Here is a 13,342-nt window from a genome sequence, read left to right as displayed (position 1 = left end):
TGGGGGAAAAGATGGCCATTAGATTTAAATTAGAGGCGAAATTGTCTATCATAGAACAAGTTAAAACCCAGATTAGAACTACTATTAACATGTGAATCAACATAGGTAAAGTAAGATTCATTATCCGGAAGTATCGTAAATCCATATGGTTAATTAAATTTCCTGCAACTGAAAATTCAGACTACAAAACAAGTTGTACACTTAATTATGGATCATGTCTAATAGGAAGTAAAATAAGTTTTTCTTGCAATACAATGTTGGGGGAAAAGATGGTCATTACCTGTAAAAGTAAACATGAGAGAGAGAGAGAGAGAGAGAGAGAGAGAGAGAGAGATTGGGAAGGGTAAAAATCAGAGGAACTTGGAGAACACATCAGTCATAAAAATCAGAAACAACCATAAGAACATGGATCAAATCTGTGAGGCCAGCATTGTCCAATTATGAATATATTTATCGGGCCATACATAATCTCAAGCCAAAAACATTGAGAAAAAACGCACAATAGCCAGTGCTCTTACTGATCAAAATTATAACAGAGAAGACTCAAATTATCGAAAAAGTAAACACTAATATTATCAAAAAAAGTCTCTCCAAGATTGCCCCATTGTCATCCCCAGATTTCCAGAGTACATCACGTAAACAGAAAAATTTACAAAAAAAAAGTCATCTGTGGCTGCAAAGGATTTATATATACAGCACTTGAAGGACAGATGACCAAACTGTTTACCTCGGCAAATCTCATCCCTTTCTGGAGTGGTATGGGCATGAAGATGGGCCTCTTTTTATGTGGCGACTATTCCAGTTGAGAAGTTCTAAGCCTTGCTAGTTGGTTTTGAAGGAGGAGAAGAATGGGCTATTGGTTCTTTTTCCATTCTCTCGTCCACCATAATCTGTTCATTACGACATTGGCAGCTACAAAATGCTTTCTCACCTCTGCACAAAGAATGCAGAGAAAGAGAGAGAGTTCAGACATACTTACTGAAGGGCGTAAATGATAATAATCATATTTTCAGATCATTTCCTAAAAAACTGAAAGAGGGCAAGGGTGTATTCAGAAATAAATTATAGAAGAAATTTCTATGATAAATAATCATAATTTACAGATCATTTCTTAGAATTTGAAGCAATGGATGTTCACATAGTTGTAGAAGGAAATTTATATTACAAATATTCATTTTATTAGATCTTTTCTAAAAAGAGTCGGGACTCTATAGCCATTTTATGAAATGGGACATGGTTTTTGGGGAAGAACATTTTATGAAATGCAAATGGTTATACTTTAGCCTGGTCTATTTTGAGGCCCCACTCTCACTATTAATGAAAATAGGAAAAGAGTGGTCTCTATTTGTCTGCACTGTTGATGCAACTTGATGCCTAACTTTTTCAAATAAGAGAACAAGGAAGTAGAACAAGGAAGAATATAGGACAAGAACATGTATATTTGATGATCTCTAGTAAGCTTTGGGGTGAGAGAAAGGCAACCATCCACTAACAATGTTTACTTAGTATATGAGATATTTTCCAATTCATCATTTTTATGTATCAATACCACACCCATCATACCAAAATAAACAATTGCATTGCTCTCCATGTTTATATCAGAAAAGACAATTCAGAGAAAAGGAAAAGCTGAACCACTGCATATAAAGTAAACTAGGAGGCCTAATTTAGCGGGGAGAGAGTGACCTGTAAATGTAGATGTCTTTGCCATTTCCAAGTTTCTTCTTGCAAGCATAACAAAAGCTCAAAATCTCATTGGATGGATAGCTTGAAGAGATTGTGGAGAGCTTTGCCTCCCAAATCTCAGGCTTGCCATCAGGCAACTCCACTGTGTCACACTCAAAAACACGATCACCAAAAATGTGCTTTGTTTTAGGGTTTGGACCATGAGAAATCACACGTGTGTAATCCTCAGAGAGCTCGAAATCGCTAGGAGAGAGAAACCCATTACAACAATCGAAGCTTATCTTGGTTCCCATGCCTAATTTAGGAGAGCCCAATTCACGAAATGAAGAATCCAGCTGAGGATTGCTGAGATTCACCTCTGAACCAGAGTGACACATGCCGGATTGTGGCAAAGGTTTGCCTGAATCCAGAAAACCAGATCTTGGTTCTCCACGTTCAAGGCATTGATCAGAGCCTGAATCTTGCAATAATTGAGAAGACCTCAAATTGAAATAATTTGACATGATCTTTTTGTGAGGTGAGATAACATAGTTAGGCAATGATTTAGGACTTTGAGAACCAAGAGAAGTGTTTTTACTCTGTTTATGATCCTGACTAGAAGAAATAGGTATAGCAGTCCTTAACTGTGAACCAAGAAGTATATTTTTAGAGTCTGAGACCCCCTTAATTGGATCTTTTTCTAGAGAGAGAGAATCAACAATTCCAAGACCAACCCCTTTGGAGTCACCCCAAATCTTGGCATGGCTTTGAAGGCCATGGCCATCAGGGCCTGATCTTGGGGACCAAAATGGGTTCCCAGAGAATGTTCTGGGCTCTAAAGGAGAAGTGGGGCTTCTTATTGAATCAATGTCTGATGGAAGCTTTGTGTTCAAACCTACAAAGAGGCCTGGAAGAGTGAAAAATGAGTTGCTCTTTGTTCTATGTACTACTGACCCATCAGATGAAACAGAGGAGCTGGTTTGGTCTCTCATGAATGGTTTGGTCCCCTTTTCCACCATTATTTTGGCCGAAAGATCAAAGCTTTCCTGTAAATACAACCATGGATTGGGTGAATAAGGGTACTGATGATCAACAATCGCAATGAAAATTATCATTGAGTTGGTTTCCATTGAAAAAAAGCTCAGATTGTGTAACTAAAATCCACCATAAAAAAATGGTAGAAAATGCCTTAAAAAAAATACACAAAATCAATGGAAACATATGATCAGAAACCACTATGATTATATCATGAATATCATTGTATGAAAAACCCAGTTAATCATTCAATGAAAAAATCCAGTTTAATCATTCAATGAAAACCCAGTTAATCATTCAATGAAAAAACCCAGTTTAATCATTCTATGAAAACCCAGTTAATCATTCAATGAAAAAACCCAGTTTAATCATTCTATGAAAACCCAGTTTTAAATGATAACGATCAAAGATCAACAAGAATATATAGTAAAAAACAAAAATCACTTCACTAAAAGACCCAAAATCAAATGTAAAAAACCAGCATAAAAAAAAAAACCATCAAAGTGATTTTTTCATATCCTGATTGAAATATGAATACCCAAACATGAAAATATAACTAGAGAGAAGGAAATTAAAAAAAAAATCAGATTACATGATCAAGGCCATAATGATATGAAGAACATTTCAAGGAACAGGAACTTTTATTCTAACTGTGTAACATTAACCCAACATTGGAATATCTCTGAGAGGAAGAGAACCAATCTTACATACTAAAAAAAATAAAATACAAAATACAGAAACCCAATATAAAAAATCACAAAAAAAAAAAAAAAAAAAAAAAAAGAAAGAAGGGAGACTAGATTATATGATGAAAATCAAACATGAAAATATCATTGACAAGTATCATCAAAAGATAATTCCTGTTAGATAATTAAAAAAGAAAACCCAAAATGCAGATATGGTTACAAAACTAACAGTGCACAATATATGGTCAGAAACCAGCATTCAACATACCATTACATAGATGTTTCAAGAGAAATAACAGATTGGAAAAACAAAAGCCGAATATGAAAATAACATCAATTAGGCATTTCTCAGATTGAAAACTGAAAACTCTATTCGTGACTGAAGGGGCAAGGACCTGAGAGAGCACTGAAACCAGAGACTGCAGTCACAGGAATCAGAAAGGAAAAATGAAAGGCCACACACTCTGTGCTAGAGATGCCCAAATGTAGTAAAATAGGATCTTTGCTGAGGCTTGTGGAGCACTCTTTCTCTCTCTAACACTCCCTTTGTATCTCTCTCTATAATCTTTACACTTCACTGCTCTTTCTCTCTCTATAACTCAATATAACTTTCTCTCTCTACTCTTGACTGCCCTTTCTCTCACTAAACACACAGTCTCTCTCTTGTCCTCGGAGCTCTTTCTCGCTCTGCATCAAAATCAGCGAGCTCCTTCCTCACCATCGCCTATGCGATGAATACTGTTTAATGAAAAATGCAGTCTAGAGAGAGTACACAATAAACCATTTTTCTCTCAACAATATCGAAAGTATCCCTAATCCACCCCAGAATTTGGATAAAAGTCCAAAACTCATGAATGAGCTTCCTAGGAGCGAGTTTCAAGAAATACCCCTAAATCTTTGAAAAATATCTGAATTAGTCTAAGTGTAATTCAGTTTGCAGAAGGCATGGGAATTAACAAAATTAGCAGGAGTGCTTCGGTTATTTCTGCAGAAAAGCAAGGGCAAATGAAGACATTTAGCCTTTAAGAGTAGTATGGATATTTATGGAAATATTTGGGGTTTCTAGGTACATTAATTGGTGGGGCCACGCTCAAAGCCTGTGATTTTGTATTACTGATTTTTGGCTTTTTTTATCTTTTTTACCCTTTTTCCGTTTCTCTGAACATAGTCAGACAAGGACAGGTGAATTAACTATGGTTGATTTGGCTTGTAACTATAGTTAATTTACTTTTTTTTACATAAATATCCCTAGACACTTTCGTAATATACAATAAAATCCTCTTTAAAAAAATCCTTTTGAGTTGCAACCGCACGGATAGAAGTAAGGATGGCAAACAGGTGGGGTCATTCGGGGCATGGCCCGGCCATTGTCCCAAGAAGACTAGGCCAAAACAATTGGAAAAATAATAAGAAAAAAAACAAGGATAAAAAAGATTCAGGCTATGTCGAGTTGGGCGAGCTCCGGCTTTGGCTGGCTCGGCCGTCGGGCCTAGGTCCTATTCTTTTTAAGGTTGGGCTGCCCGGCCCATTAATAGCCCTACGTTGATATAAGGATGCAATGAATCGATCCGGTGATCCTACCAATTAGATCGTCAAATAGTATCTTGACTAATTTGGTTTAAAGAAAAAATTAGGTTTTGTTGAAAATAAGTGAGAATCGATGTTTGATCGGTTTTGACTAGTGGAACTAGCTAATTTTGACCGGTTCGACTAGTTATATAAAGTTAGAAAAAATTTGTATATATATTTTATATTTTCAAATAATTTTATCAAACTTTCTTTCTTTTTTTTTTAAGCATCGACAAAATCAATTCGATTAACGGTTGGATCAATTTTGATTGGACCAAAACCCTCATCGGTTTAATGGGCGATTAATCATGATAACATTGACCTATATTGTCCACTTCATTTAGATGGTACAGATTTAATACTATCTCAAAAGATGTGTTCGTTTTTTTATGCGTCTGATTAAAATAAATGACGTAGAATATTACAACCTTTTTTCTACAAATAACATCGCAACTTGATATAAACCACACTCAAACATGCCATTTTATAATGCAATCTCAATCGTCAAGGACGGTTGAGATGAACTGTTTATGCCGCCTCCCGGGGCACCAATCGAATGGGGAGGAGGAACGGCTCATCTTAGCCGTTTGTTTTCCCAATAAATGGATAAAGTTGTATGTAGTGTACGTTATTGTTATATTTTTCACCAAAAATAGTGAAATTCGATAATTGTTAAACTTCCTCCAATTAAGAGATGGACTGTTAATGGTAAAAAGAGCATTTAAAATTATGTGTTTCATAATTTTATGGAAATTTACGCCAATATCTCAACAACTTTTAGAATTAAAAAATCTATCCCCAACATTTTGTGATTTACGCTCATATCGTTGTTGCTTTTTACCCCCCTCAAAATGTCATTGGTTGGGACTTTCAAAATCGAGCTGGAAGTATTAACACAATTAATTAGAAAAATATAATTCCAAACTGGTTTTTGAAAAAAAAAAAAAAAAAAGAAATAGGGAGAAGAGATGGGTTATGCAAGGTGAGGATTGGGGTTCTGGTTTTGAAAATCCGAATATGTGGAAGGAAGACCTGTTTGGAATTACAATTTTCGAACCAGTTTGTTAATACATTTGGTTCGGATTTTGAAAGTCAGAACCATTGGCAATAAAAAATAAAAAAAAGCAGGATATGACCATAAATTACAACATATTGGGGATACATTTATAATGCCAAAAAAAAAGGGGAATATTAGCTTCACTTTCCCTAAAATTTGAATGCATAAATCATTGTGGAGTATACTTTTCCACTAAACGATTATATGTTCCTCGGGTATATGCCCCGACTGTTCAAACCCTATCTAGGAGTATTTTTAAATTTTTTTTAGTTGTAACCTCCTCAACCCGGATACCAACCTAAAAAATTAAACAAACAAATAAATAAATAATAGACGTTGGAATGCTCTTGAAAAGATAATATTGTTAGATTGAACAGAGATTGTCCAACTTTTTAGACAGTCCGATCTAAGTATACTTTGAGACTCAACATTTTTCTCTTCAAAATCCTCTTATATTGATTCTAAATTGAATCTCAAAATTTTAGATAAAAAAAATACTCCTAAGTAGGTATTACATCTGAGACGACCACGAGAGGATGATATACGAATAAATTAATACTTTTTTTATAAATCAATTAACTTTTTTTTTCCTTTGAATAAGTAAAATGCTTCATAATTAACAACCAAAGGTATCAAATGCCAAATCGATAATAGCTTTGTAATATTGCTGATCTGTTCTTTACAAATAAATTTTCTGACATGTAAGTCTGTTTTAGTAAGTTGTTAAGCAAGAGGAAAGTGGTACTTAATCCCTATTTTAGTGAATATAGTTTTCATGCACCTTTTTAAACTGAACCAAAAAGATTCCCACGCAATTGGTGTGTTCTTAAATAGAAACACATTTCATTCCTAAATTTCTTGTCCACGTATTTGTTTTGATCATGTACACTGTGCTCCTACTGTACTATGCTCCCGTAAGAACATACTGTACATCTACTTCCTCGGTTAAAGTACCCACTTTGGGAGATTTTTTAGGTCTGAATTTGGGGAATCATTTAAGAACTACTAGATGATTACTTTCAAAAGAAGAGAATTTGAATTTTGAGATCTCTAACACTTAGATCTCACTCTCTAAAAATTTGACTGTCTATATTCATTCTTCAGATATTATTTTTGTCGAGCGCATAGAGAGTGCAATTAGGTTTTGTTTTTTTTTTTTTTTTCGGGTTGGGATTAGTCTATGACTTGAAGAGGTTACATCCCCAAAATTTGGGGTCTTAAAATTAATTTCAAATTGGATTTTAGCTGAGGAAGTAAATTGACAGTTTAGTCTCGTGAAAGTACAATATCTTTTTTGCCTTTGTGTTTTGCTTGAAAATTTCTCAAATATGTAATCCAAAAGAAGGAAACGATGGATTATGCAAACAGTGATAATTAAAGTAGAAGAAAGAAATAGGAGCAAAAGGAATAATATAGGAATATTACATGAGAAACTTTTTGACTTTTTTTTTTTTTAATAATTTAGTGGGCGAAGATAAGATAGGTCCCTACCCGTTTTTTAAATAGTTTAAGAATTAGTTTTTTTAAGGTGTTAGTGAGGTGGTGTTAATGGAAATGGAAACTACGTGGTGACCAGGGTATGGGGGTCCCACCACCACGATCCCAACCCCTTTTCTTAAAAGAAAGTGGCGACCACAAGGACTTCCCAAGAGGTCATCCATCCTAGTCCTATTCTTGTCAAAGCATGCTTAACTTCAAAGTTCTTATGGGATTCAATGCAATAATACTGGTAAGACTGCACCCAACCTTGTAGATTGGTAATAGCCAACTGACTCCCAATCGATCAAATTTCGAAAGGCATCCACTTTTAGTGGGCATTTTCCAATATTGGCAAAATGATTTTTCTCTAAATTTATATATGTTTCTAAGGTAAGATTTAGGGAAAGGATTCGAATTTGTGAAGTTTTCTCTAAATTTATATGCGAATTGAAACTAGGTAAAAATAAAATAAAATAAACAACGATGGATCACTTTCGAAACTCAAAAGTTCATTTCTTCTCAATTTTCGAAATTGTGGTTGTCAAAATAATAGACTTTTGCAGTTTTAATTCGTCTCTAATATTGATTTTTGGAAGGGGGGGATGCACATGCATCAAGGGACGCACCTAAACCAGATAATGTATAAACTTGTTTCGATTATAAACTTTTTTCACATTCATGAATAAGTCAATTTTAGAAGAAGAAATATGCTTGTCAAATTCCATATCATTTTAAATAAAATAAGTCAATGACCAAAGTGACATCAAATCAAACCGTCAAATAATTAGTTGTACATTTCTTTAAGGGAGTGTTTAACAATTGGAAGTTTCGGCGCCAAAAGCTATAACTTCCAAGATGTTGTAGCAGTTCGTGGTTTGATAATCAAGAATTGCATGGTACTTGAAAATGCACACTTGTTGAAAATGGGAAGTGCTCGCCTCCATGCCTCCAATGTTAGAGTGAGCTTCTCATTGAATGAGAATGGAATATTTTATTTTTTAATCTACTCAAGATGAAAATTTGAGGGTAAATTTGCTAATTAAGGCTCATAAAAAGAAAAACAATTCACAAAAAATAAAATGACCAAAAGGCCCAAAAACTTTATTGGTATTTTTTTAATTTTATTTTCAAAATATTTTTCATAGGTACGTATGGATGGCATATTAATAATCAGAATTTTAGGTTAATCATATGTACAAAGAGACGGATATTGAAATACTCATACACAATCTCAAGACTGAAATACTCCAAGTATGAAACTTCCAAGTTTATTAAACATAGGTTTCATGGTCCTTTAGACTTTCTGACAAATTATCAAATATATTATTCTAAAAAAAATTTATACTATGAGACTATTTACTTTTGATATAAGGAGGTGACAATCATTGTTGACCATTAGATTTGAAATCAAGTGGTTCAAGATATGTCATTGTTTAGGTACATAGTCCAAAATATAATTTCTCGAAAGTTGTAACATACTTTCATCCGTTGGATTTCACATCCGATGGCTAAAAATAATTGTGACATCTTTTTACAAAAAACAAATGCTCTCATAATATACAATCCATGTTCTAAATGCTCTCATAGTATACAAATGCTCTCATAGACTCTGGTGCTTCCCAATTTTCCAACTTCTAGTTGTCAAACACACCCTTGGAGCTTTTTTATTCACGGGTTTCTTTACTTTCTTCGGCATGAAGTAAATATATTTGAGTAAAAGATGATGGCAACATGTAATTGTGAACATTGACCCCTACTAATGCTTACAAGAAGTTAGGCAAAAATAAATAAAAAAATGCACTTGTATCAAAAAAATTGAGGGTATATAATAAGACCATTTATCTTAATCATCATTAGGGGTCGTTAAATGTCCAATTGGGTGGTTAATAATATGACATTGATCGAGCGTGATGAGTGAAAAATCTTTCTTGTCAAAAGTTATGCAATAATACGACAATATCCCCAGCAACCCGATTTCATATCTCACAGCTAAAAGTGACTCCGACCTCCGACCTCAGTGCACAAAATGCGAAGGGCACGCAATTCCTATAAATAAAATGCAAATTATTCATTTTGTTTGGTTGGGGGCCATTTTTTGTCAACAATGACAATATGACTACTTAACTTTAATCTATTTGATTAACTTTAAAATACTTAATCAATTTCTAATTAGAACCTATTTATTTGATTCAATTGATTATTATTAGGATATTCAATTCATGATGTAGTGGTGCATTCTCCTCCACCAAAAACATTAAAATAACATCAACTTTCGTTCTATAAAAAGTTTATAGAAAGAAGGGTAATTATGCACATTTAGGGGTCCTTAATCAGGGTTAATCGTCAAACCTCTCGTCCTTTAATCCCCATAAGCGCGCCATTGAATAACGGTTGATGGCCATCCGTTTACCGTTAACGCCCTTTGCTTCCAAACAGTTAGTGTACATAACGGCCCGTTACTATTGTCTTCCCCATCCGTTACCTGATGAAGGCGTAACTACGTATGGAAGAAAACCGTCAAGTCAGAGAAGGGACGGGGACGGGGACATAGTAAATGACGATAAATGATAGTCATTATAGGATATCATTATCATCATCAAAAGTGTATATAAGGTTGCAATATAAAAATGTATAATCACAAAAGTGTATATAAGGTTGCAATATAAAAATGTATAATCACATATGCATCTAAAAATCTATCCGAAATATTGTTTTAATGTTGAAAAACACTCTAATCGATCGTCTTAACATCGAGAGGTATAAATATGATAAAAACAAAATTTTTGAGTAAAAAAAATAATGCATCCTATAATACATTATCTAAACTATCCATTTTCAAGATTTTCATATATTTATAGATCTACTTGATTTTAACCATTTTTTTAATTTAAATTTTTTTTATTAGATATAAAAATAGATTTTAAGATAATTCTAAGATTTTTTTACAATAAATTACATATTATGATAAACTTTGGAGGTGCCCCTTAATTGAATTGTTTAAAGTTACAACCGTATAGAAACCACACCCATTCCAAAATGATGGGGTTAGTGTACGACCTTGTCTTTACGATGAAAGGTAGACCTACACCCTGAAACCCTGTCTGGATTATAATCCCAGTTGCTAGCAACCTTCATGATGGAATTTGAAGCTCCATTATTGGAAAATAGGTAGTCCAACTATGACTCCGTTTTTCTTTCAAATTCATGATTTTTGCTGTAAAAAATGATCAATTTGAGAGTTTTTTGATAATTTTCTTTTTATCCTAGCCTAAACCTCATGCTAACCTTTTCCAATCCAAAATAGTAGTCACATGGAACCCAAATTGGTAAGTAGATCGTCAACCCTTCAGTTCTATATCGAATCGCCAAATCAACAATTTAAGTTGGTCTAAATCGTTGATCTAAAAAAAAAAACAAAACAAAAAAATATGAAAGCGGGGTTTCGACCGATACCGATACCATTCTCAATTTATGTTGGACCCGATTTCTATGCGGCCAGCCGCATATGTAGAAATGTGACCCTTTTAATAAATCTATTTTTGAGATGGATTTTTGGACTTAATTGTTAAGTACATGTAATTTTTAAGATAGAGATCATGAATATGTAAAATAAATAAATTTTAAAAACTAGAAATAATAATTATAGTAAAAAAACATTTGAGCCGTAATTTCTATTATTTTTAGATAGAATACCTACTTACATCCATCTTTAAAATGGATGGTTTACACTTTTTTGGACCACTTATAGAGTCATGTGGTTCAACCCGCATGAAACAATTTTCCATTTCTATATCTAATTGTTTACTTCGTTTTCCCATTTCCATTATAACGTATCCTTACGATCCCATAATAGTAACGCTTACTCTCCGTCATGATATAGATTTCCGTTTATGGGACCTCGTTACGAACTTTAGCCGTCACATCGACGCGCACACGTCATCACCCTTAAAGGCCCACGAACTAACGGAGATTAACTATGGCTAATTAGCCATGGCTAATTCTCCATCAAAATTTAACCATGATTAATTCTCTCTCTCCTCCTTTAAATACGCGCTTTTGTTTTCTTGTTGGTCCAGCTTTTCAATATATTCACATCCAAGTCCGTCCGACACGTGTCTCAATCTGGCACGGATCTCGGGGAAATCGGACGGTACCAATGCAAGATTCTCCGACATAAATCAAACCACAAGGACGGTCCGGATCTCATGACCGACACGTGGAATAAATGAAGAATGGGACCCACCGCACGTGTGAGGTACATGAGAAGGAATAACGCAGGAGCCAAAAAATAAAGTATTTTTGAAAGCGTAAAACCTTTAAAAAGTATGTAAAATTTTCCTTGGTATTTCCACCCAAAGAGGTGAAGCTTAATTTTTTATTTTATTTTATCATTTGTTGTTGCAAAAAGGCCAATTTTGATTGGCTGCCTTTTATAATTATTAGTTGCCACGTCATCATAAAGGGCAAAGTTTGTCCAAGAAATCCATAAAACAAAAAGAAAAAGGTGTATATTAAAGAATAAATTATCCAAAGGCATAAATTATTGATCTTATATACCCATATTCCACCGATCCAACCAATATGGATTATCTATAGCCTTAAATATTGAAGTTTCAATAAGGCTTACGCTTTTTAAAAACAAAATAAAGCCTCACTTCAAATCCTTCTTTGGAAATCATTTTTTAAAACAGAAATATCCATGATTGTTATAAAAATCAAAATTTTAACACTGACAATAAACTATAAAACTAAAAAAATAGTATAGATCTTATGGATATGTGAATACTTATTTTTAGGGTGAAATATTGTTTTTAGAGCTTAAAATCTTAATTTTTTTATAACCATAATGCTCAAGCCGAGATTATCAATGTAAATGTTTTCCAATGCTTTAATTGTAACTTTCATGAGTTATGAGGCGAGACTTATTTTGATAGGGTTGCAACCCTAGTAAACCATTTCCTAAATATAATTAAATCTCTTTCCTGGTGATTCAGAAATGGTACATGGAATGGCGAGAAATGAAATATAAGCTATTATGTTTTTTGGAAGGAACGATAAAACCACAATGATATCTATATAATGGGCTCAAAGAAGGCATAATCCTCGCCATTCTCGGGTCACCCCTTTACGGCCATAGGAAAGGGGATCTCTACATGGGTTTTGAGTTGATAATTTCCACTTTTAGAGAGAGAAAACTCTTAGTGTGTATAGTAGTGGTGTAGAGATAGAAGTGAGGAAGTTGATTTGCAATATTGTTCGGTTAGAGAGCAAGCTTAGAATAAAAGATAAGTTATTATTTTGCTATGTTTAGATATAGGCATATTTCTTGTAACCCAAAACTATAATATTCATTTTGATGGTAGATTTCTACTTGTTGGGGCATAAATCTTTATTATTGTGGCATATGTGTTTTTATACTTTATTTATCATCTTCATATTATGATTGGCACTCGCCCATTTTGTTTCTAGCTAGTTAAATATACGATATTAAAGTCCCAGTTTTAGAAATTCATGTTGAGAACTAGCAAGTAGTTTAAGAGAGTATGATTCCCTATGAAGCTAGGTTTGTTCATTTAAACAAAGGAAAATACATCTGAGTTTTTTTATTTGAGTAGAAAAAATATGATATTAAGTACAATTTTCGTTAACAAGAATGACAAATGGATTTAGTTGGCAAAAACGCAGAAGCGAAAAATAGATAAAGTTGTTTGATGGGAGTTGGTGTAGCCGGCAAATGACTTTTGATATCAAGGCTGAGAGTGTTAATATGTTGATATCCAAAAGTCACTGCCAAAAGAAAATCCCTTGTTATATGGCATTGATTTTAATATCAATATTGTTGAGTTTAGCT

The 13,342-nt window shown here is 33.7% G+C and overlaps 1 protein-coding gene across 2 annotated transcripts; it reads right to left on the bottom strand.

Moving 5' to 3' along the window:
* Window positions 1-430: 430 nt before the first annotated feature.
* On the bottom strand, window positions 431-4,118 carry LOC18434212 (FCS-Like Zinc finger 8). 2 transcript variants are annotated; one of them, XM_020667233.2, is made up of 3 exons: window positions 3,655-4,118; window positions 1,687-2,711; window positions 431-933 (listed from the first exon to the last, which is right to left on the bottom strand). In XM_020667233.2, the coding sequence occupies exons 1-3, from the start codon at window positions 3,655-3,657 to the stop codon at window positions 813-815; spliced, it is 1,149 nt and encodes a 382-aa protein (XP_020522892.1). In that variant the 5' UTR covers window positions 3,658-4,118; the 3' UTR covers window positions 431-812. The 2 variants fall into 2 exon arrangements, with proteins under 2 accessions (XP_020522892.1, XP_011623360.1); XM_011625058.3 differs by having other exon boundaries at window positions 3,782-4,118.
* Window positions 4,119-13,342: the final 9,224 nt, after the last annotated feature.

This window comes from Amborella trichopoda, chromosome 5 (assembly GCF_054954075.1).
Source record: "Amborella trichopoda isolate Santa Cruz 75 chromosome 5, AtrichopodaSantaCruz75HAP2 v2.0, whole genome shotgun sequence".
Classification (NCBI taxonomy): Eukaryota; Viridiplantae; Streptophyta; class Magnoliopsida; order Amborellales; family Amborellaceae; genus Amborella; species Amborella trichopoda.
Note: the sequence above shows the minus strand (reverse complement) of the source record. Positions and strands in the feature narration are given on the sequence as shown.